We start from the raw sequence: 23,126 nt of genomic DNA, 5'->3' as shown, positions 1-23,126 counted from the left end.
AAATGTTTTCGTCCTCCTTCCTTCAGCTGGGACATGAGGCTACAAACAGTCCACTACAACTGGATCAAGAAAAGAAAAACCGGCCATTACACTCATTGCAAACTTCTGCAGTGAATTCTGATTGAAGGACATGTGTACAGGCATCAGATAAGGTCATGATGGACCCAAACTAAGTATCTTTCCAACAATTAGCAACACCAAAACACGTAAAACAGTCACCTACAAGGTATCAGAAGGTATACAACATTTGCAGAACCATAAGCAAGAGGCATTGCCGGTTAAGAGATGGGAAGAAATGGACATGAACAGTTTTTAAAAATTACGTGCACACCATTAACACCCTTCTGCACTGTTCTTTCCATTATGATTAGTTTTGTATTTTTATGAATGACGAACACACATAGCTTTACCAAAAGAAAAGTTCCAAACACTTCTATAAAAAAGTGTCCAATTTTATAAAGATCCTCACTCCTGCATGCAATTTCTTGACAGTTATAGGATTCAATCCCAAAGGAAAAAAAAGAGTTTGATTCTGCTCTGGATGTCTTCAGCATAAAAGAATTAAAGCTCACTCCTTCTACTCATGTGGAAAAGAACCAATAGGTATGCTTCTGATTCTGAAATTCAGGGCACAGCTAGAAGAATTTATAAGGATAAGATAAATTCCTTCTGGAATTCCTCATTTCAGGCTAACAGCTGCTCTGGGCTCTAAGGTGGTTTAAGTCCCAGTGAAGCAAAATATTCACTATAAGGAGAATGTTTCATGTAGAAATTCTCCTTTGTCAATTTTATCATTTATTTTCTTGAACATTTCAACACATATTACAGAACAGGTTCCATGGGCTCTAGCAGTCTTTCAGGGCTTTATTCAGGTGCCCAATCTTCATATTTGAGCTCTAATGGCACACTAGTCAACGGTGGAAAGCATTACAGACGAGCCTATTTATTCTCACCTGTGACCACACTTGTAATTTCCAACTGATTATGATCAGAATCAGGAATTTAGTTAATTTTTACAGCCCTATCGGAAGGAATGCGGAGACAGTTGCACTGGAACTGCTAGCTAGGATCAACTCCATGGTGCATGGCTGATCCAGTCAGCCAGGATACAGTCTCCTGCATCCTCCATTAGGCCATTTAGGAAGATTGCTGCAATATTGTGGAATCTATTGCACCACCACTAACCAACATATTTTGTTTGTGTAACTGTTCACTGTTAAGACTTAACACAGCCTCGCAGGGCATTAACTTTGAATTAGAACACAAAGCAACAATCTACCAAGAAATGTATCCAAACCAGGTTGTTTTTCCCCTCTTTCAATCTGACATCTCTTGGCAGGATGGTGGAGACCATTATTTTGATTAATGTTGTATTTTGACACTTGGTCCCTTTGTTCTATGACATACCTGATGCCAGAGGACGGATCCATTCTTTGCTGTTAAGGTCAAGCCGCCAAAGGTCATTGAATGCTGCATTACAACTGCTTTGAGTGCAACCTCCAAAGACATACATGGACTGATTGGCATCATAGTAACAAGCACCTGGAATTAAACAGAGGAACAGTAGAAACCCTAGCTTGAGAATATGAAGAGTACAGAGGCCAAGAGCTACACTACAATAATACTACACTGCAACAATGTTCTGATTTGTTTTCAATTCATTTGTTGGGTGTGGGCATTACTGGCTGACCAGCATTTACTGCCCGTCCATAATTGCCCTTGAAGAGGTGGTGGTGAGCTGCCTTCTCAAACCGCTGCAGTCCTCATGCTGAAGGTTGACACGGAATGTCATTACAGAGAGAATTCCAGGACTTTGACCCAGCGAAAGTGAAGGAACAGCGATGTATTTCCAAGGCAGGACGGCGAGTGGCTTGGAGGGGAACTTGAAGGTGGTGGCATTCCCATGTATCTGCTGCCCTTGCCCTTCTAGATGGAAGCGTTTGGAAGGTGCCACGTGAGGATCTTGTGGATAGTACACACAGCTGCTATTGAGCATCGGTGGAGGAGGGAGTGGGTTTTTGTGGATATAGTACCAATCAAGCAGGCTGTCCCGGTTGGTGCCAAGCTTGAGTGTTGTTGGGGTTGTACTCATCCAGGCAAGTGGGGAGTATTCCATCACACTCCTGACTCGTGCCTTGTAAATGTTAGACAGGCTTCAAGGAGTCAGCAGGTGAGTTATTTGTCACAGTATTCCTAGTTTCTGACCTGCTCTTGTAGCCAGTGTTTATGTGGTGAGTCAGTTGAGTTTCTGGTCAATGATAACCCCCACAATGTTGTTGGTGAGGGTTTCAGTGATGGTAACACTGTTGAATATTTTGTCTCCGAGGTAGTAGTAAATCTCATTAGATATGACTTCAAAGTTTCAAGGTGAAAACAGCAGTGAGGCTTTTTTTGTAATCAGAGATCTAAATTTGCTTAATGTAAATGATACTGCTAATATATCCAAGCTACAGGTGAGATGCTAGAGGTCTTGCATCATAATGCTAGTGTCCCTACTTCTGGACCAGGTGACCTGGGCTCAAGTCCCACCCACTCTAGATATGTGTCAGAACATATCCGAACTGACTAATTAAAATTATCTACACAACTGAGATATTAGGGTTCTTGTGATGCTATGGCACCATCCCTTAAACATGTTCCAGTAGATGGCTACAGAGGGTCAGGAGCTGTCCTGTTATCCTGGTCAGATTTGAAAGCATTCCTGCGTAGGATCATTAAGATAAAGTTAAGGCCTGTTAATTTAGAAACTAGCTTAGCAATGGGCAGTAATGATGATACAGCAAAGTGAGTTTTCATTAATCAGCAGTTGTCTTATTCCACTAAATGTGAACACTGAGAGGGGCTAAAAAAACAGATTCCTGTACATCACAATCAGTTACAAGACACCTATACAGAGCCTTTTCCATACATCCTCATAGTTGAGGGACTTTGTTGGATTCCTTCCAAGAAACATATATCCACCTTGCTTGGTTTAGGTGGCCAAAAGTACCAACAGCATTCCAGCCAAAATCTCTTATTGCAATAAGGCTTCTTTACTTTTCTAGTCCAATACTTTTGAGGAAGAAAGATTGAAAAGTAGAAGAACACAGTGAGCATTATTCTAAGTTTCACTCTACTCTTGGTAAATCCCCAAAAAACAATATTAAAAATAGAATATGACTTAACAAGCCATGTAAATTAGCACAGTCCCTCTGGGTTTTCTGCTGCAGTAAACAACAGTTGCAATGCATACAGGACTGCAGCACCAATACAGTACAGTAGGTGCATTAATAAACACCCTCTGCCTAGCCCCATACAATGCCATCAGGAAACTCTGCTTACTGTGTGAAAAGCGCTGGGTAATCGGAGTCCCGGGATAAGGATAGGTGCGGCTCTCCCACTGAATATATCCTCCTTGAACAGCTTTTATGAAACCATGGTAACACTGGTGAGCCACGCCTGGAGTCAAAGAGATGCAAGAATTTAATGGCATTTTCAACAAGGGAAAGAACTACTTGTATCCACGTCACCATTTCCCCAACCCTCCCCTCCACTTTCAGGTCAAACAGTTAGAGATATACAGCACAAAAACAAATGTTTCAGTCTAACTCGTACATGCCAACCAGATATCCTAAGTTCACCCTATCCATGACCCCCATGTTTTTATAAACCTTTCTAAGGTCACTCCTCAGCCTCCAATTCTCCAAGTGTACTCATTTCAAGACGACGTTTACTTCAGGCAGATAACTAACTCTCAAAACTCTAGCAATTACACTTGTATTCAATTACAATTCTACATACAGAACTGATATAGCAATTTTATTTTTGATTGTCCATTCCCTTCCCCTGCTACCCAGCCATATCCACACAAACAATTTTTAAAAACTTTGCTTATGAAACCTGGGATTCACTGCCTGGCCAACATTTATTGCCCATCCCTAGTTGTCCTTAAGAAGGAGAACTGCATTCTTGAGCTGCTGCAGCCTAGACCAGCTGTAGATACACCCACAGTGTTGTCAGAGAGAAAATTTCAAGATTTTGATCCAGCAAGAGTAAAGGAACAGCACTATATTTCCAAGTCAGCATGGTGAGCGACTTTGGGGGGGAATTCGAAGGTGATTGCTTTGCCATGTATCTGCAGCCCTTGTCCTTCTAGATGGGAGAAGCCTTGGGTTTCGAAATGGCCGTCGCAGGATCTTTGGCAAATTCTGCACTGCATCTTGTAGATGGTTCACACTGCTGCTACTGAGTGTCAGTGGAAGAGGGAGTGCATACTTATAGATGTAGTGCTAATCAAGCAGACTGATTTGTCCTCAGTGGTGTCAAGCTTCAAGTGTTGTTTCAGCTGCATTCATCCAGGCAAGTATGGAGTATTCCATCACACTGCTGGCTGGTGCCTTCTAGATGGGGGACAGGCTTTGGGGAGTCTGGATTTTGAGTTGTTTAGTGCAGTATTCCTAGCCTCTTGCCTGCTCTTGTAGCCATTGTATTTATATTACGAGTCCAGCTGAGTTTCTGATCAATGGTAAACCTCAGGATGTTGATACAGGGGGATTCAGTAATAGTAATGCCACTGAACGTCAAGGGGCAGTGGGTAGATTGCCTTTTATCGGAAATGATCATTGCCTGATATTTGTGTGGCAACTGAAATCAGAAACTCAGTGGACGTAGAAAAACCCAAAATGATAGGCAAGTTGGAGCAGGAATTACGGCAAAGACTATCAACACATCAGCATAAATGAGTTCAAGAGGGGTCCTTCCATCACTATTATCCCAGGGCACTAAACCATCAGACAATTTTTGTGAAGAGGTCAACAAAGATCTATAAAATTAAGAATCCATTATGAGTGCATCTTTAGGATGAGGATGACACAGTGGCTCTGCAACAAGTTGACATGGGGGATTAAACAAAGTGGCAACACCAGAAGATAACATGAACCTTGCCTCACTGAAGGCAGGCAAACATGCGTGCCGGTTAAGATGATGTAGAATCACTTATGGCCTTTTGATCTTCACTTCATTGGCATTTTCAAGGTAGTGAAGCAATCTGATACACAGTAGATCTGGGTACACTATTCCTTATGCCCAAAAGTTCAAACTCGAGGACATAAATTAAAGATAAGTTATGAATAGGAAGGACGGATGGATAAAAGTTTTTTTTTGATACTGTCAAATAGTATTAAGCGTTTTCTTTTTCACAGAAATGTTCTACTGCATGACTCATTACATTCTGCATTAAGATTGGGAGAGACAGAGAGCACTATTTCAGAAATAACAGAAGACTTAGCTGAGTCAGATTAAGACAGAATACATTTGAATTAAGATTGCAATATACATGTATTAATGCACTAACTGTGGTAAAAAAAAGGGCTGGTGAGCTGCAAGCACATATAGCTACATGGGAATATTATATCATATAATAACAGGGACCTGGGTCAAAAAATGTAGGTATCAATGCCAAATATTCCTAGACATAAACTGTTCAGGGAAGAAAAGTGGAGAAAACAAAAAAAATGCTGCAGATCACAGCAGGTCAGGCAACATGCATAAAGAGAGAGCAAGCTAACGTTTCGAGTCTAGATGACTCTTCATCAGAGTTGCTGAAAAAAGTGGAAAGGTGGCAGTATCAATTAAGGAGTATAGTATAGTGCTGAAGGGAAAGAGATCTTGGAGGGGTCAGGAACAGAATCTATTTGACTATAATTAAGAAACAATAGAAGGACCATTCCTTTGCTAGGTGCATTGCAGGTCTGGGTGGGATGCTCTTCAGAGAGTCGGTGTGGACTTGATGGGCAAAATGTCCTATTTCCACACCGCAGAGATTCTACAATTGTGATTCTATTGCTGGACATGACTGTTGGGAGTGAGATGGATAAAGTGTCAACAGAGATACATGTAGGTTGTAGTGAATGAAGGAATAGGTGTATGCTATTCAGCCCATAAAGCATGTTTCACCATTCAATTAGATTAGGGTTGGTACAGTGTCAAAAGGTTTAGATTGGTAATGAAAAGGCAACCTTGAGTAAAAATGCCAAAGTAGATGAGGACTAATTTCATTGTGGTGAGAACAGATCTGGTCCAGATAAACTGGAAGCAAACTTTGGCAGGAAAAGAGTAACAGACAATTGTCTGCTTTTAAAGATGAGCTGGTACATTTACAATTGAGGTAATTTCTGCAAGGATCAAAGATAGGGAAAAGAGGGTCTAGGTCAGGTGATAATACAAGTGAAAATCAGGTCAAATGTAAAAAGTTCAGCAGAGACTGAAAAAGGAAACGAGAGGGGGAAGGACAGTATCCAAGAAGAACCTGCCTAACTTAAAGAATCCACGAGTCTTCTACAGGCATATAAGTAGCAAAAGGATATGAAGAGGAGAGATGAGGCCAAGCTGAGCCAAAAAGGAGCACACAGAAGCTGAGAGTATAACAGAAATGCTAAATGAATGCTTTGCACATGTCTTTAGCAAAGAAGCTAAGGCTGCCAAAGTCACTGTGAAAGAGGTCGTTGAAATTATGGGTTAAAATTATCAAAAGAACATGTTGGAGAAGTGTTGAACTACAGTTGATAATTCAGCAGTTCCAGATGAAATGTATCCAAAAATGTTGAGGAACGTAAAGGAGGAAATTATGAAGATTCTGGTCATGACTGTTCAATCTTCCTCAAGTATGCAGGTGGTGCCAGAGGACTGAAGAATTGTAAATGTTATACCCTTATTTTATAAAAGGTTGCAAGTATAAAACTAGCAACTACAGACAAGGCAGTTTAACTATTTCAAAAATTATAATAATTAACAATCATATGGACAAGTGCAAAATAATTAAGGAAAACCAGCCAGATTTGTTAAAGGAAATCATGTTTAACAAACTTGTTTAATTTTTTTTTAAACAGAGATGATGCTAAAGAGGATTAACAAAATAAATATTTAATGGATGTTTCCTTTAGAAGAACAATGTGGAACAAGAGGTCAGTTTTAGGCTAAGGGCTCCAGATTTAAAACAGAGATGAGTAGGAATTACTTCTCTCAGAGTCATGAATCTATGGAAATCACAAAACTAGAGTGCAGTAAATGCCAGGTCACTGAATAATTTTGATGAGATACTGATTTTTAATTGGTAATGGGGAGCAGGGAGAAAGTGAGTAGAGGCTGAGATGAGACCAGTCATGATCGTATTAAATGATGGAACAGGGCTGAAGGGCCTAGTTCCTACCGATCTTAGTTCTTATGTTGAAGGTAGATGTCAGTAATGCAGTTGGCATGGTGCACAAGGACTTCCATAAGGTATTTGCTAAGTGTCACCTAACAGGCTTATCAGCCAAGCAGAGGTCTGTGCAATAAAAGGTTTAGCATGTTACAAAGTTGGATGTGGGACAGGAAACAGAGTAATAGTGAGGGGTCATTTTTCAAAAAAGAGCATGATATCAATGGAGTTCCCCAGCAGTCAGTACTTGGATCACTACTTTTCACTATAAATGTTACCATCATAGACTCTGGATGTACAAAAAATGTCATGATTTTCAAACAGCACAAAAATTGGAAGTAATCCGAACTGAGAGAAAGATAGAGACAGACTTCAAGAGGATTTAGAACAGCTACAGCACAGAACGACATACAGCATGTTTTCATGCCAGCTCTCTTCAAGAGCATCCCACCCACTCTTATCACATGACAAAAATTTAACAAAGAAAAGTGTGAAGTGAGGCATTTTGGTAGAAACAGCAAGGTGGTGCAATATAAAAGGTGCAATTTTAAAGTGGGTGCGGGAACAGAAAGACCTGTAGGTATGTGTGCACAAATTATTGAAGGTCAAAGGACAGGTTTGAGAAAGCAATTAAAAGGCAAATGAGATCTTGACCTTCACAAACTAAGTCAGACAAAAGAGTTATGAAGAACATTTACACCACACCAGTTTGAATGGAGTATGCATCCAATTTTGGACACCAAGCTTTAGGAAGGATCTAAAGGTTTTGGAGAGAGTACAGAAAAGATTTATGACAATGGCTCAAGGGATAAAGGACTTCAATTTTATAAAAAGATTGACAAATCTGAGGTTCTTTCATCAGGGAAGATAAAGTTAGGAGGAAATTTGGTGGGGATGTTCCAAATCATGAGCGCTCCAGACATAGGAAATAGAGATAAACAGGGGAAAGGGGAAAGGGCAGGAGAGTGGGATCAGTTGAGTTGATCTTGCAAAGATCCAGCACAGGCATAAAGGACATCTGATTTCCTTCTGTTTTAATGACCAATCTATGATTCATATTAACATTTTGGTCAAAGCTCCAGGCCTCTATTCTACTTTAAACATTTTACCTGAACCACAAACCATACCTTTAATGAGTCGATACCATTGTTTACAAACAAGAGCAGCTGTTTTGTGCTCCTGATATGGAGACAAGAAAGACAAGATGTATTCCAGCACTTCCTCAGGCAACTCTAACATTGAGCGGTTATGCCTCATTTCTTCAACTTCCAATTCAACATGAGGTTCTTCATCCTGTTCCATGGTCCCATCCAATACCTCTTCTGTATCCATGGCAATGAAACTGTCATCCTCGCTGTCTGACGAGCTGGCCATTGCATGCCACTATCAAAAATGAGAAAGAATTGTTCAGTTGTGTATTGGAAGTGTGGCAATTCTCAGCTGTATTAACTGCAAAACAAAAGATTTAAAAATTAACTCAACGTTCAAGAATAACACGAACTAGATGTTGGCAGTGCTAGAATGCTGGGGCACTGTCGTTACACTTCCCTTGCTTTCTTCTCCATCTTCACGGAGTTTTGGACTTCACTGTGCATACATATGTCAGAATAAAAACATAACCTATCCCTGGCACAGGAATCAAATAATGGCATAATTAAAGGGGACACCTCTGCAAGGTTCTCTAACTGATATTCTTGGTTATACCACAAAGACATGTCCCTTCAAAATCTGATGGGACTTAAAAGTTTCTTTTGTGGGTTTATTATCAGCACCTCATGATTCAGGAGCATCTCTAATGTACAACAGATACTTGAATTATGCATGATTTTTCCTATTAGTTGAAATTGGGTATAACAGTGATCACAGCGAGGTAGGGCATACTCTTTTGAAAAGAATGGCAAATAAAAATAAAGCACGAAGTCAGTGTTTACAAACCATGCCAATCCAAATTTTCAATCAAATAAACCATCCTAAGATTACCTGTTCTCTCCCACATGCTCTTCACCCATTTGAAAACTTTGAAAGTTGTCCTGCATTTAGTTTTGGACTCTCTTAGTATCCAGAACTGAATCAGTACAATAAACTCAGTAAGATACAGATCTCGCTCATAGCGCCATGAGACATTTTAAGTATAGACAACAGTCGTATAATAAAACTTATCCTTAAAAATGACACATTAGCTTTTTAAAAAGCTTCTTCACTTGAAGTTCTTAACTCAAATTGTTTCCATCTCTAACACCAATCACACCACTCACCAGCTATACACCTGATTTGTTATGTAACTTATGAACATTTTAACATAATATATTTTATAGTTGGAGTTTTGAACTAGTAACATGTGGGATTTGGCTTGTGTCTATGAAGGGGTCTAATAATTAACCTGTAAGCTTTCTAAGCCATAGATAATGTTAAACAAAGTTTCTTGGAAGCTAATGGGCATCAGTTTAATTTGGGAGAATTTTTTAGTAAGAAGGTATCCTGTCATCTAATTAACTTCAGTCAGAGGATTCAGAATTTTTCTGGGGCTTGCGAAAACACTTGTAAATTAGAAAGCCTTTTGATTTCAGTGTGCAGAAATCCTGGATGTGTGAAACAGTTTCTCCTTCAAAGGAGATCATTTAGAACTGCTAACCAATAGGTTATCTCAGCGCCAGGAATCTACAAAAAAATTCCAGAAGAGACATGTGGTTAAAACTCCGAAGGGGTTTTTGAAGCTGAGAAAGGATAAGATCAGTTGGATGAATAGCCAAGGAAGAAGCTATCAAGTTCCATGAACGGGAATTAAAGCATTAGTTAAGCCCTACAGATATGATGGAGTCGGTTTGCTGTTGGATCAGCAGTTGGTTTGAGATGCAGAGTGACACCAACAGTGCAGGTTCAATTCTTATACTGATTGAGGTTACCATGATGGTCCCTCCTTCTCAATTTCTCCCTCGCCTGAGGTGTGGTGACTGTCAGGTTAAATCACCACCAGTCATCCCTCTGATGAGAGCGCAGCCCTTGACTCCTCTGGAATCACAGCAACTTTATTTATCAATGTGATAGAAAAGAGAATTCTCTCAGGCGCAAATGCTGCAAAGAAATGCTGTTGGGATTAATGGAATTATACTTCACTGTCAAAATCTTTACACTTGTTTTATATTTAAGTAGTTTGGCTTATTCCATTTATTTTCATTTCTTTTTCATAATAATTTTTTGTTCAATTGTTAAAATCAAGTCTACAATGCCGTGTTAATATTTCAGTGAAAGAGAACTTTGTTAAAACCAAAGAAAAACAAAATATGACTTATCAAGCCAGATTTCAGTCTGCGATCTGACTAGTCCAATAACAACATCAGCTGGGATCATAACACATCTCAGTGTCATTCAGCTCAAAATGCTGTTTCCACGCAGCTCTGGTTTAGAAGGACAAGATCTATACTACATTCTGGATGCTTTTCACATTTCAACATTGTTAATCACAGAATGTTTGGTGTCTGCTTTCATAACAAGCGCTGCATGTGAAGATCTAGATACAAGCAACAGCAACACTTCCCACGCTTAGTCAATACTGCTACAAATTTAGCAAGGTCAAAAGGCTGTGTGTGAAATCTCTCTATTCCTACATAACAGCATATCTGTAATCTGCTTTAAGAATAAAATGGTGTCACAGGAAACTAAAAAAACTAAATGAATCCCTAAACATCTTTAAAAGAACTGAACAGCTTGAATCCCTGCGGCAGTATCAGTACTTCTGTTGTTCTACAGAGGGTTGTAAAAGGTTACAACTCTCTGCCTCAGAAGGTGGTGGACGTGGAATCACTGAATATTTTTGAGGCAAAGGTAGGTAGATGCTTGTCAGGCAAGGCAATCAAAGGTTATTGGCAGCAGAGGAACATATGGAAATTTGAATGCAAAGGTTCAGCCGTGATGTCAGTGAATGGCAGAGCATGCTTGAAGGTCCAAATGTCCTGCCTCTGCTCCTAATTTATGTGTTTGTTCATATATTGTATATAGGAACTAAACTACTTGCCCAGTCTTAGCAAAACAGCATTCCCAGGGACTCAGGAAAGAAACATTTTGTTCTGTGTTTCGCTGTTAGCAGTTCTGAAGTTTTAGAAGGCTCATATTTAAAAACAAAAAAAATCTACAATTAATCTTCTTAATTGCAGCAAGTAAAACTCTTTGCTCAGGATACATTATCAAATCGCACTCTAGAGTTATCACTTAACATCCCCACCGATCTTTCCCAGCCTGCTCCATAGATAACACCATCCTTCCCAGAAAACACAGGAACCATTACTTCCACAAATATCAGATTACACTTCCACTTTTCCCCAAGACCCCAAACACCTTGTGCCAAGAGTTCTGACTGATGCACTGTCAAGTATCTATAAATTTTCTTGTATGTTTTATTAATAAAAAATAAATTTTATCACATATGAATATATAAATTGAGAGGAGTTGGTCCTTTAGCCCCATGTATCCACTCTGACATTTGATAAGATGATGACTCATCTGAATGCTTCTTTTCTAACCCCAATATCCCATGACTCCCTCATCAAACAAGTATCAACCTCAGCCTTAAGCTGAAGAGAAGAACTCCAGAGAGCATCAACCCTTGAAGAAAACACTATTCTCATCTCTTTAAATAGTAGGCCCTTAATTTTTAAACTGTTATCTCTAGTTCTGGTCTCTCCCAAAGAGAAAACATTTCCTGAGATTCTTTACTCTAAAGCTCTTTTTCCTTCAAATGAACAACTGATTAAAAAGCACTATTTAGTGTAATTTTCATAGTATTCTAACTTTTCAACAACTTCATTTTGCATGTGTTTGGAGAGTGACAAGCCTGAATAAAAATAGCAAATTGCATGTGGATCAATAGGAAGAGGAGTAGGCAATTGAGCGCCTCAAGCTTGTTTTATTATTCAGTTTTATTTAGACTGACCTGTACCTCAATTCTCCAACTTCTACGTCTGGAGTGTTCAATAATTCCAACAACCTTTACGAAGAACCACTTGATTTTGTCTCTAAGTAGCCTAAACTAATTTTAAGACTTCTCGCCAGAACAAATATTGTAACTGTATCTTAATCTATTGAATTGCACAATCATTTTAAATACCCCAAAATGATCATCCTCTAAAATCAAGCATATAGGAGCTATGTTTATATGTGTCTTCAAAATATAAGGCCTACTGTAATTCTGGTGAATTTGCACTTTGCCTTTTCTAATGTATATTAGACATTAATATACATTTCCTGACATTTCCCATCTAATATCGAAAGCAGCAAGGTAGACAGGATCTGGCTAAAACTGTGACTAAAGCATCACTTACTCATTTCCCGAGATCCAATTTCCTTAAAATAAAAGCCAAGTTTCCATTAGCATTTTTGATTATTTTGTACCTTTTAGTAATGCAGCTTGCCAAACAGTTTATACAGTAGAAAACAACAAAGTGGCAAGAAACAAGACCAATAACAGACAGCAATTCCTTCGCCTCCGCCACATCTGCTCCCAGGATCAGGCATTCCACTCCCGTACATCCCAGATGTCCAAGTTCTTCAAGGACAGCAACTTTCCCCCAGCAGTGGTCGAGAACGCCCACAACCGAGTCTCCCGCATTTCCCACACCTCATCCCTCACACCCCGCCCCCGCAATAACCGCCCAAAGAGGATCCCCCTCGTTCTCACACACCACCCCACCAACCTCCACACACATCATCCTCCAACACTTCCGCCATCTACATTCCGACCCTACCACCCAAGACATTTTTCCATCCCCACCCTTGTCTGCCTTCCGGAGAGACCACTCTCTCCGTGACTCCCTTGTCCGCTCCACACTCCCCCCCAACTCCACCACACCCGGCACCTTCCCCTGCAACCGCAGGAAGTGCTGCACCTGCCCCCACACCACCTCCCTCACCCCTATCGCAGGCCCCAAGATGTCTTTCCACATCAAACAGATGTTCACCTGCACATCTGCCAATGTGGTATACTATATCCGCTGTACCCGTTGTGGCTTCCTCTACATTGGGGAAACCTAGCGGAGGCTTGGGGACTGCTTCACAGAACATCTACGCTTGGTTCGCAATAAACAACTGCACCTCCCAGTCGCAAACCATTTCAACTCCCCCTCCCATTCCTTAGATGGCATGTCCATCATGGGCCTCCTGCAGTACCATAATGATACCACCCAAAGGTTGCAGGAAAAGCAACTCATATTCCGCTTGGGAACCCTGCAGCCCAATGGTATCAATGTGGACTTCACAAGCTTCAAAATCTCCCCTTCCCACACCGCATCCCAAAACCAGCCCAGTTCGTCCCCTCCCACCACTGCATCCCAAAACCAGCCCAGCCCGTCCCCACCTCCCGAACCTGTTCTTCCTCTCACCTATCCCCTCCTTCCACCTCAAGCCGCACCTCTATTTCCTACCTAACCTCATCCTGCCTCCTTGACCTGTCCGTCCTCTCCAGACTGACCTATCCCCTCCCTACTTATACTCTCCTCTCCACCTATCTTCTCCTCTAACCATCTTCAGTCCACGTCCCCCTCTCTCCCTATTTATTTCAGAATCCTCTCCCCCATCCCCCTTTTCTGATGGAGGGCCTAGGCCCGAAACATCAGTTTTTGTGCTCCTACGATGCTGCTTGGCCCGCTGTGTTCATCCAGCTCCACACTTTGTTATCTCAAATTCTCCAGCATCTGCAGTTCCCATTATCTCTGATGGACAGCACAACCTGCTTGTTATCAATGCTTAATTCATCACATTAAACTACTTCCAGCACCAGGTGGAGACCTTTAACAACCCTACTGTTAGACAGCTTGAAAAATACATTGCAAACTCAACCCACAGGGTACTTCTTATAGTTCAAACAGACATAATGAAAATTTCATATGCCCATGACCAAGGATTACTGAAACCCTTTTACAATACCATAATGTACTGACACTTCAACAACCACACATTTCAAAATGTAACCCTACTGTAAAGACTTGGCTCCAAAAACCACACATGAACAGTGATCAAAACTAAGTGTTCCAAAGATAGAGTGCATAGATGCTGAGCTGGCTAACTGAAAACCAGCTTCTTGATCACCAATTCTAGTCTTTCACAACAACAAATCTGGAATAGGCAACCATATTATCTGTTTTAGTTACAACCACATTTTGAAATATTTTCTCAAGGTAAATTAAGATGTGTTTCGAAGTGCAGTTTTTGCAAGACTTCAGTCCTCATTTATTTGAAAAATCCCTTTCCCAGGATAATAGTAAGCATCAGTAGAACAGTACAGATTCAGTTTCACTGTTAAAACATGCAAAATTTGACCACTTATCTGAAGCAGTCAGGTTATGATGAAACAGAAAAGATCATGCCTCCCATTTTTTCCAATAACTTAAAAGACCAACAGAACCAAAATAAAGTCAAGATCTCCTGGCTATCTGTCAACAGCTCATTTTGAATTTTGTGTTCAAACCTGATGAGTTCAGCGATCTCACCACCCCTCCTTAACCAAATTACAGGTATAGGTAGTATGGTTTAATGTGCCCTCCTTATTGCTAATACAAACACCATCATATTTAGCACATTCCTTATTTAAAGCAGAGCACTGAGGTACAGTGCTGCTCCTCTTCCTTACTGAATGTATGCCATACGAAGATCACACTGGTTGTCTTGAATATGATGGGACATAAAGGCCACACAGTTACTACACCCACATTACGGAGTTCAAAGGACTCTGTCACCTGTGTTTATCCCTCATACAGATTGGGAAATCAGCCCTCTCTTTAATTCACTGCCCAGCAATTCTGGATCCAGTTCCACGTCTCGGTAAGTGGGTGCAGGAGGGCTCTCAATAAAGGTGTATTCCGACGTTACACCTGACCCTGGATCCAGATCTTCCAAGGCTACCAGCGGCGTGTGGCCAATTCCCACTCACTCCAGGGAGATTTCCCAATACAAAGGGCCGGATGCCGGCCCAAAGCGCCCTGGGCTCACGGTGAGCAGCCTGCGGAGCCCCATTTGCTTGGAGTCCGCTGTCTCTGCTACGGCCGGCAGTGGGGGCCCGGGATCAGCCTAAGGCCGGGCACCACCCTGCCCAGAGCTTTCCCCCTCCCGCTGGGTGGGGAAGGGGATGTACAAGAGGGAGCTGGCAGCCCATGCCGGGACCCAGCTATCCCCCGCCACTGGCTGTGCCGTGCCACGCCGGGGACCCTCGGACACTCACCGGACGAGCTCCCTTCCCCACCCTCGCCCGCCTTGTGCCGGCTCGGTGTGCACTCAAGGCCGCTGCTTGTGTGAGCGAAGCCCGTGGCTCTCACCACCTCCCGCTTTCAGTCGCTCCGATCCGCCATCTTCCGCCAGGAGCGACAGCGCCGCGGCGGCGCGCACGCACTCGGAGCGTCACAGCTGCTCACGTCTCCCCCCTGGCGGTAGCGTCACGCTGCGGCAGATTCAGCGCTTGCTGAGCCTAGATAGACAAGCTTGGTATGTACGCCTCCACCACATCCTTTCCTAGAGCTGCTAATGACCCTATTCACATCCCAGTCAATGCATCTCACACTATGTGAAATGGAAACAAGTGGCTCTTGAAGCCTGAGTTCAAGTCCCACCTGCTCCACGGGTGTGTGTCTGTGTGACAATATCTCTGAACAAGTTGTTTGGAAAATCTCCATAAAATAGAAATGAGCAACGTGTCATCGTGAACCACATTCGTCGAATTATGTTCCAGAGACAAATTCAAATCCCACTGGGGCATTTAAACTCAGTTCATTAAATAAATCTGGAATTACAAAAGACAGTGTAGGGGGGAAACCCATCAGGCTCTAAAACTGTTTCAGAGACAGTAGGAACAGCAGATGCTGGAGAATCTGAGATAACAAGGTGTAGACCTGGACGAACACAGCAGCCAAGACCTTCAGGCGTCGAGGCCCAAAACATCGGTCTTCCTGCTCCTCTGGTGCTGCTTGGCCTGCTGTGTTCATCCAACTCTACACCTTGTTATCTCAGGCTCTAAAACTGAGGTTTTTTTTATCTTGGGGGAGAATCTAGAACTACAGAGCACAATTTCAAAGCAAAGTTTTCCTTTTTCAGATAGAATTGAGAAGGAATTTCTTCTCCGACAGTCATTAGTTTCTGGAATTCAATGCTCCAGACAGCAGTAAAGGCCAAGTCAGTGAATATATTCAAGGTCAAACATAGGTGCTTGGAGTCAGGCCACAGGTCAGCCATGATCTCATTGCATGGTCCAACAGGCTCAAGAGGCTGAATAGTCTACTCCTGATCCTATGTTCCTGTGAACTTGACATCATCCTGACCAACTGTGCCTGGTGCACATCTATCTGTACAAGACATTATTCATAGGAATGGAGACCACATAATCTTTGTGGAGAAGAGTTTCATCACAATGTTGACAACATCTTCCTCTGTGTTGTGTTGCACCACCACTGTATTGAGTGGAACAGATTCAGAACAGAACTGACACTGTGGTCCATCAGCAGCAGGAGAATTGTATTCCATCACAGTATGAAACCTCATGGCCTGGCATACCTCTCCTTCCATCATTACCATCAAGGGACAAATTTTTTTTTAACGAAGAGTTTGGAAGAGCATGCCATAGCAGTATCAGGCATATCAAAATTAAAACAGTGAAGTTATCATACAGGAATATCATTCAGAAACATCCTGATCAGCTCGGAACTAAAATATCCCATGAACCCCTGCGGATTCAATCAAAGAATTGCAGTGTTGTCATAACTAACACTCCGTCTTCAGTAACGGGGGGAGCTCAGGATCATGTCAATGCAAAAGAAAAGGCTGGAGAGTTTGCAACCATCTTCAACAAAAAGTGCTGAATGGATGATTTATCAGGCCTCTTTCTGACGGCCTGATTGTTGAAGAAATCAATCTTTGAACAACTGAATGCACTCCAAGTAATATGAAAGAACAGTGTAGTGACCTGGGGAATTCATGTGGTACTGTTCTACTGATGTGATGATTAGCCTCTAAAAACCACATCTTCTATTGAATGAGAGATAATGGGAACTGCAGATGCTGGAGGATCCAAGATAACAAAGTGTGAAGCAGGATGAACACAGCAGGCCAAGCAGCATCTCAGGAGCTCCTGAGATGCTGCTTGGCCTGCTGTGTTCATCCAGCTTCACACTTTATCTTCTATTGAATGCACTGGATACAAAAAAGACTACAGGTCCCGGCAACATCCCAGCAGTAATACTGAAACCTGGTGGTCCAGAACTAACTGTACCCCCTAGCCAAACTGTCCTAATAGCACTAACGTAACAAAATGAAAAAGTATCTACTTATTCCTCATCCTGAAAAACCAGTTCTCTACCCCTGGAACAAGGGTCCTGGGTTCAAGTCCCACCTGCTCCAGATGTGTGTAATAACATCTCTGAACAGGTTGATTAGAAAAATTGGTGAAATAAAAAAAATTAAAAATTACAAAGCAACCAATTTTGGTCTCCCTGCTACAGGAAGAATGTTGTGAAACTTGAAAGGGTTTAGAAAAAATTACAAGGATGTTGCCAGGGTTGGAGGGTTTGAGTTACAAGGAGAGGTTAAATAAGTTGGAGCTATTTTCCCTGGAGCATTGGAGGCTGAGGGGTGATCTTAGAGAGGTTTATAAAATCATGAGGGACATGGATAGGGTGAAGAGGTAAGGTCTTTTCCCCAGAATGGGGGGAGTCCAAAACTAGAGGGCATAGGTTTAAGGTGAGAGGGGAAAGATTTAGAAGGGACCTAAGGGGCAACTTTTTTCACACAGAGGGTGGTGCGGGTATGGAATGAGCTGCCAGAGCAAGTGGTGGAGGTTGGTATAATTACAACATTTAAAAGATATCCAGATGGATATTTGATTAGTAAGGGCCTGGAGGGATATGGGCCAAATGCTAGAAAATGGGACTAGATTTATGTAGGATACTTGGTCAGCACAGATGAGTCAGACTGAGGGTCTGTTTCCATGCTGTACATCTCTATGAGTCTAATTACCATACAGTAGCCTCCTCTCATGATGAAAATGATGAAGGGGATCATAGACACTCCTGTCAAGTACTCACCATAACCTGTCCACTAATTCTTAGTTTAAGTTTTACCAGAGCCACCTGGCTCCAGACATCATTACAGCATGGGTCTGAACTTGGACAAAACAGCTGCAATTCAGAAAAGAAGCAGAAGTGATTGCCCTTGACATTAAGCAGTGTTTGACCAAGTGTGGCATCGTGTCCTTGAAAAACTCAGGAGGAATAGAATCATTGGGAAAACTCTCCATCAGCTGCAGTGATACTTAACACAAAGGTAGTTGTAGTTATTGGAGGCTCATCATTCCATCCATAGGACAATGCTGCAGAATTTCCCCAGGGCAGTGTACTAGACCAATTAGCTGCTTTATCATTGACCTTCTCGCCACCATATCAGAAGTGAAGATGTTCCTGGATGTTTGCCTTGATTCCAGTTCCATTTGCAATCACTCCCGCAGAGGGGCCAGTACAACATATGTACTCGGACTGATAAGTGGCGATTAGCACTTACAATGACTACCTTTAACAACCAGTGTCACTGCCATTGTCAAATATTCCACAGCAAATCACCAGTTCTGAAAAAGAGTCACCAAGTTCAAAATATTAACCCTGCTTTCTCCCCACACATGCTGTCAGACCTGCTGAGTTTCACCAGCAATTTCTTTTTTGTTACTGGGGGATCATCATTGACTAAGTTCCAGAGCTTAGGCCGGGATGATGCTGCTAGAATGCTGAGGCAAATGAATTGCATGATGCCTACGAGAGAAGAATTGGAGTTTTGTGGAGGGTTGTGGGTCTGGTGGTGTTATGCAGAGAGTGAGTATCAGGGCCATGGAGGAATTTAAACAAAATTATGGGAATTTTAAAATCACTGCACTGCAATGGCAAACTCTGTAGATGGTCAGTAGGGGTGTACAGATTCATAAAAGACTAAAGGACCCTTTAAAGCGTTGGCCAACAGGGTTAACTGCAGCATTTAGTGGGAAGTGGCCCACTCAATACACACAGACAAACCTCTCCGGACCCCATTAATGAACAAGTGATTGGTAAATAAACAGTACCTTGAAATAGTTTGAAGCTATCTGGTTTATGCTTTAAATTGTCAGCCACGCAAACATTGAGATGAAGAAGCTGCAATCTTTCTTTGTTAGCCATGTCATCTAGAAATCAAACTGATCTGCCTTGGTTCTTGTTTACTGTTCTCTCCCACTAAAATTGAATAATCATCTTGACAGACACAATCTCCTTAAACGGATTCAGATTCAACAAATTCAACTTTTAATAGAAAGTTTTCAACAATACCCAATACCAACACTTCTACAGTTTATTTGGGCCAGCATTTGGAAATTGCACCAGCAACTATTTTAATTAGAAAGAGTTGCAACCTATCCTGTTTTGGACTAAAAAGGTCCTCAAATTCCCAAAGTAGAAATTTGATACAAAATTCAACTACAGCAGGGGTATGAAATAGACTGTTGCAAAACAGTTACCTATTACATATTCATATATTATTCTTTCCATTGAAACCAACATGGGAGAAAATTGGACAGGGAGTTTAACAGACCACTAATCCCCGGTGCCTTTTCTTGCCTCTTGATTTTCCATTCATTAATTTTCCTTCGCAGCAAAGCAAACTGGGTAATAGATCTTAGATCACATTTTGCTAAACTGGTTTAATTTGGCAGATGACAGCTATCCATCATTGCTGCCCACACTAATCCTTCACTGTGTTACTTCAGGGATTATGATATGATATACTATGAGCATATTTTGTACAGTATCATTTATATATTGTATATTATCACAATGGTTATTTATAAATGGGATACATTTAATGTGGATTTTATGAAAAGTATCTATAATATCCAAATACAGAACATAGAACAATACAGCGCAGAACAGGCCCTTCGGCCCTCGATGTTGCACCGACCTGTGAACTAATCTAAGCCCCTCCCCCTACACTATCTCATCATCATCCATATGCTTATCCAAGGACTGTTTAAATGTCCCTAATGTGGCTGAGTTAACTACATTGGCAGGCAGGGCATTCCACGCCCTTACCACTCTCTGAGTAAAGAACCTGCCTCTGACATCTGTCTTAAATCTATCACCCCTCAAATTGTAGCTATGCCCCCTTGTACAAGCTGAAGTCAGCATCCTCGGAAAAAGACTCTCACTGTCCACCCTATCTAATCCTCCGATCATCTTCTATGTCTCTATTAAATCCCCTCTTAGCCTCCTTCTCTCCAATGAGAACAGACCCAAGTCCCTCAGTCTTTCTTCATAGGGCTTGCGCTCCAGACCAGGCAACATCCTGGTAAATCCCCTCTGCACCTTTTCCAATGCTTCCACTTCCTTCCTGTAATGGGGCATATGACTCCAACATCTTGAGCATGGACAGAAATTTGGGCAAATATGAGATTGTGGCTAATAGTCTAACTGAAATACATTTTTAGACTTTATTTATCCATGTGAAGCAAAATATATTTCTAGGTGCTAAAATTCAGAGGAGCATGTGCTGAATACATAGACCACAGAGAAAAGTTGCTGTTGGAGGCAAGGAAAGAAATAAAAATAATGAGAAGAGAAAAACTCCAAGTACTCAGTCTGCAAGGTGCCAGATGGTGTACCCCATGCTGGATTTCACACATAATTTTGTGGCAGAACTTGCAACATAAAATTAGTATATCAAACTTTAGCATAATGATTCATTGTTTGGCACAGTTCCTATGTGGTTTTATAAGTATCATCGTGAGTGGGAAATTGAGCAAAACCTTAAGAGTTGCAATCCTTTTATGAATAAATTAAGTAGTCCTTTTGCCCGGGGAATGAGTTGACTATGGAGTCATCAATGAGAGAATTCAAGGTGAGTTAAAATACACAATTAGGGGTATCTCTAAAAATCAAAACTGTTTTAGATTTTCTTTTCATTTTGGGCATAATATTGTAGTAATGCTAATCCTGCCATCTGAGTAGCTTTAAAGCTTAATATTCCACTGACACATTGAAAGATGGGTGAAACCAAAAATTCAACTGGCTCAGACTGTCATTTCTTTGGAATTGCTGGCAAGTCTTCAGGTAGATGAATAAAACATTTAGAATTTGCCAAAATTCAGCTATTTTATTCTCATCTGTGTTGTAGAAAATCCATTAGGATAAAATTGGGATCTATGAATTGCAAGTTTACTTGTCTATTGGTATCTTAACAACTTTTGCATCATTCTTACCTACTGGAGATTAAAATACTTGCTTCAGCAATTGCTTCTCTTCCCAATCACTTCTATCACTGACTCCTGCCAGGATCAATCCTTCGTTCTCTACTTCCTTGACATTGTCATGGGTTATAACTTCCTTTGGTGGACCAAAGCTATTGTTTGTGACCTTTGCCATATATTCAGCTTTCCTACTGTTGATTCAGTCACCACCCTGGCCACTTGTTTAAGCCAAATCAGACTGTGTGAAACCTTGGTATCATGTTCAACCAGAGCTAAGCTTCAAACCTTATTATCACAAGTCTGCATCCTGCCAATACGCCTGCTGCTCTGCCTCTGAAATACTTATTCATGCTTCTGTCACTTCTTCAGTGTCATCCCGCATACTTTCACTAGTTCCAATTTACCCATCATTTAGTTTTCTGTATCCTGTCCCATACTACCTCATGATCATCATTGTTAACCCACACTGTATTCCAATGCATTCCATGACCTCTACACATCTCATCTTTGTAACATTATCCAGTCTCAGTTTCCCTCTGTCCTCCAGTTCTAATCTTTTGTGCATTTCATTTCATAGTCTCACCTTCAGCAGCATTGTCTTTGCCACAAACATTTGGATCCTCAACGCTTTCTCAAAGACTAGACTTTTGGCCGAGCTTACATCGCATGACTCAGCATTTATTTGATCATCTGTTTTTGGATATTTTTGGCCACCCTATGTAACTATTTTTGCAATATCTTCTTTGTTAAGACACTCTTAACAGCACAAGTTGTTTTTTGCACCAAACACAACTGAGGTCAAACTCTTGACACATGGTATCATAAGCTTTTATGACCAATTCTCTCAGATTGTGTTGCTTTATCAATTGATTATTGGATCTGCGACCCAGGACCACTGTATAAACTTAGAGCAGAACCTCAATGCCACTGTTTTGAAGACCATAGCCCAAAAAGCCTATTTCCAGGCAGCTCTGTATCTTCAAAACAACAAATAACACCTTTGAGAGAAGTTTTGATTGGTGAAGGCAAACCATAATATTGTTTGGTTTTGTCACTGGATGATTCAATGTTTCAACTGTTTGATGAACTAACAGAGTTTGTATAACGGTCGGGTTTCTTAAGAAATGACTGAGGAGTAAGCTCGAAGAGATATTTAAAACTACGAAAGATTCTGTTAGTCTGGTACAGACTGAGTGTTTTCTCTCCTGTGGAAGAGTAGGCCATTAATATAAGATGGTCACCGGGATATCCAATGGGGGAAATTCAGCAATTTCTTTCCCAAAGTGTGAAAGAATGTGTTGATCAAACAATTTATTTAAGGAGAAGTTAAAAGAATTTATGAGAGAGTAGGGGTCAAAGGGTTACAAAAAACCAGCTTAGGTCAGCAAAGATAGCAGTTGGCTTGAGCACAGCATACATACCATTATGAACTGGTTGGGATTAATAGCTTAATTCCGTATTGTATATAACACGTACAATCCAGCGTAATTCGCTCCACACTGCCCTCCGACCCCATCACACCCGGCACCTTCCCCTGCAACCGCAGGAAATGCTACTCTGGCCCCCACACCTCCTCCCTCACCCCTATCCCAGGCCCCAAGATGACTTTCCATATTAAGCAGAGGTTCACCTGCACATCTGCCAATGTGGTATACTGCATCCACTGTACCCAGTGTGGCTTCCTCTACATTGGGGAAACCAAGCAGAGGCTTGGGGACC

General features: G+C 41.4%; 1 protein-coding gene across 3 annotated transcripts in view; it reads right to left on the bottom strand.

The window, feature by feature from the left end:
- Positions 1-15,528, bottom strand: part of fbxo42 (F-box protein 42) — a 43,898-nt gene extending 28,370 nt beyond the window's left edge. The window contains exons 1-4 of one of the 3 annotated variants that reach the window (XM_048561279.2): positions 15,384-15,528; positions 8,305-8,560; positions 3,322-3,438; positions 1,408-1,542 (exon numbers count right to left, since the gene is read on the bottom strand). In XM_048561279.2, the coding sequence (XP_048417236.1) occupies positions 1,408-1,542; positions 3,322-3,438; positions 8,305-8,551 (499 nt within the window). In that variant the 5' untranslated portion in view covers positions 8,552-8,560; positions 15,384-15,528. Of the gene's footprint in view, positions 1-1,407; positions 1,543-3,321; positions 3,439-8,304; positions 8,561-12,110; positions 12,205-14,901; positions 15,029-15,383 lie in introns of those variants that run through there. The other 2 variants (XM_048561280.2, XM_048561281.2) reach the window with 2 other exon arrangements.
- Between the last annotated feature and the right edge of the window lie 7,598 nt (positions 15,529-23,126).

This window comes from Stegostoma tigrinum, chromosome 28, assembly GCF_030684315.1.
Source record: "Stegostoma tigrinum isolate sSteTig4 chromosome 28, sSteTig4.hap1, whole genome shotgun sequence".
NCBI classification, from domain to species: domain Eukaryota; kingdom Metazoa; phylum Chordata; class Chondrichthyes; order Orectolobiformes; family Stegostomatidae; genus Stegostoma; species Stegostoma tigrinum.
Note: the sequence above shows the minus strand (reverse complement) of the source record. Positions and strands in the feature narration are given on the sequence as shown.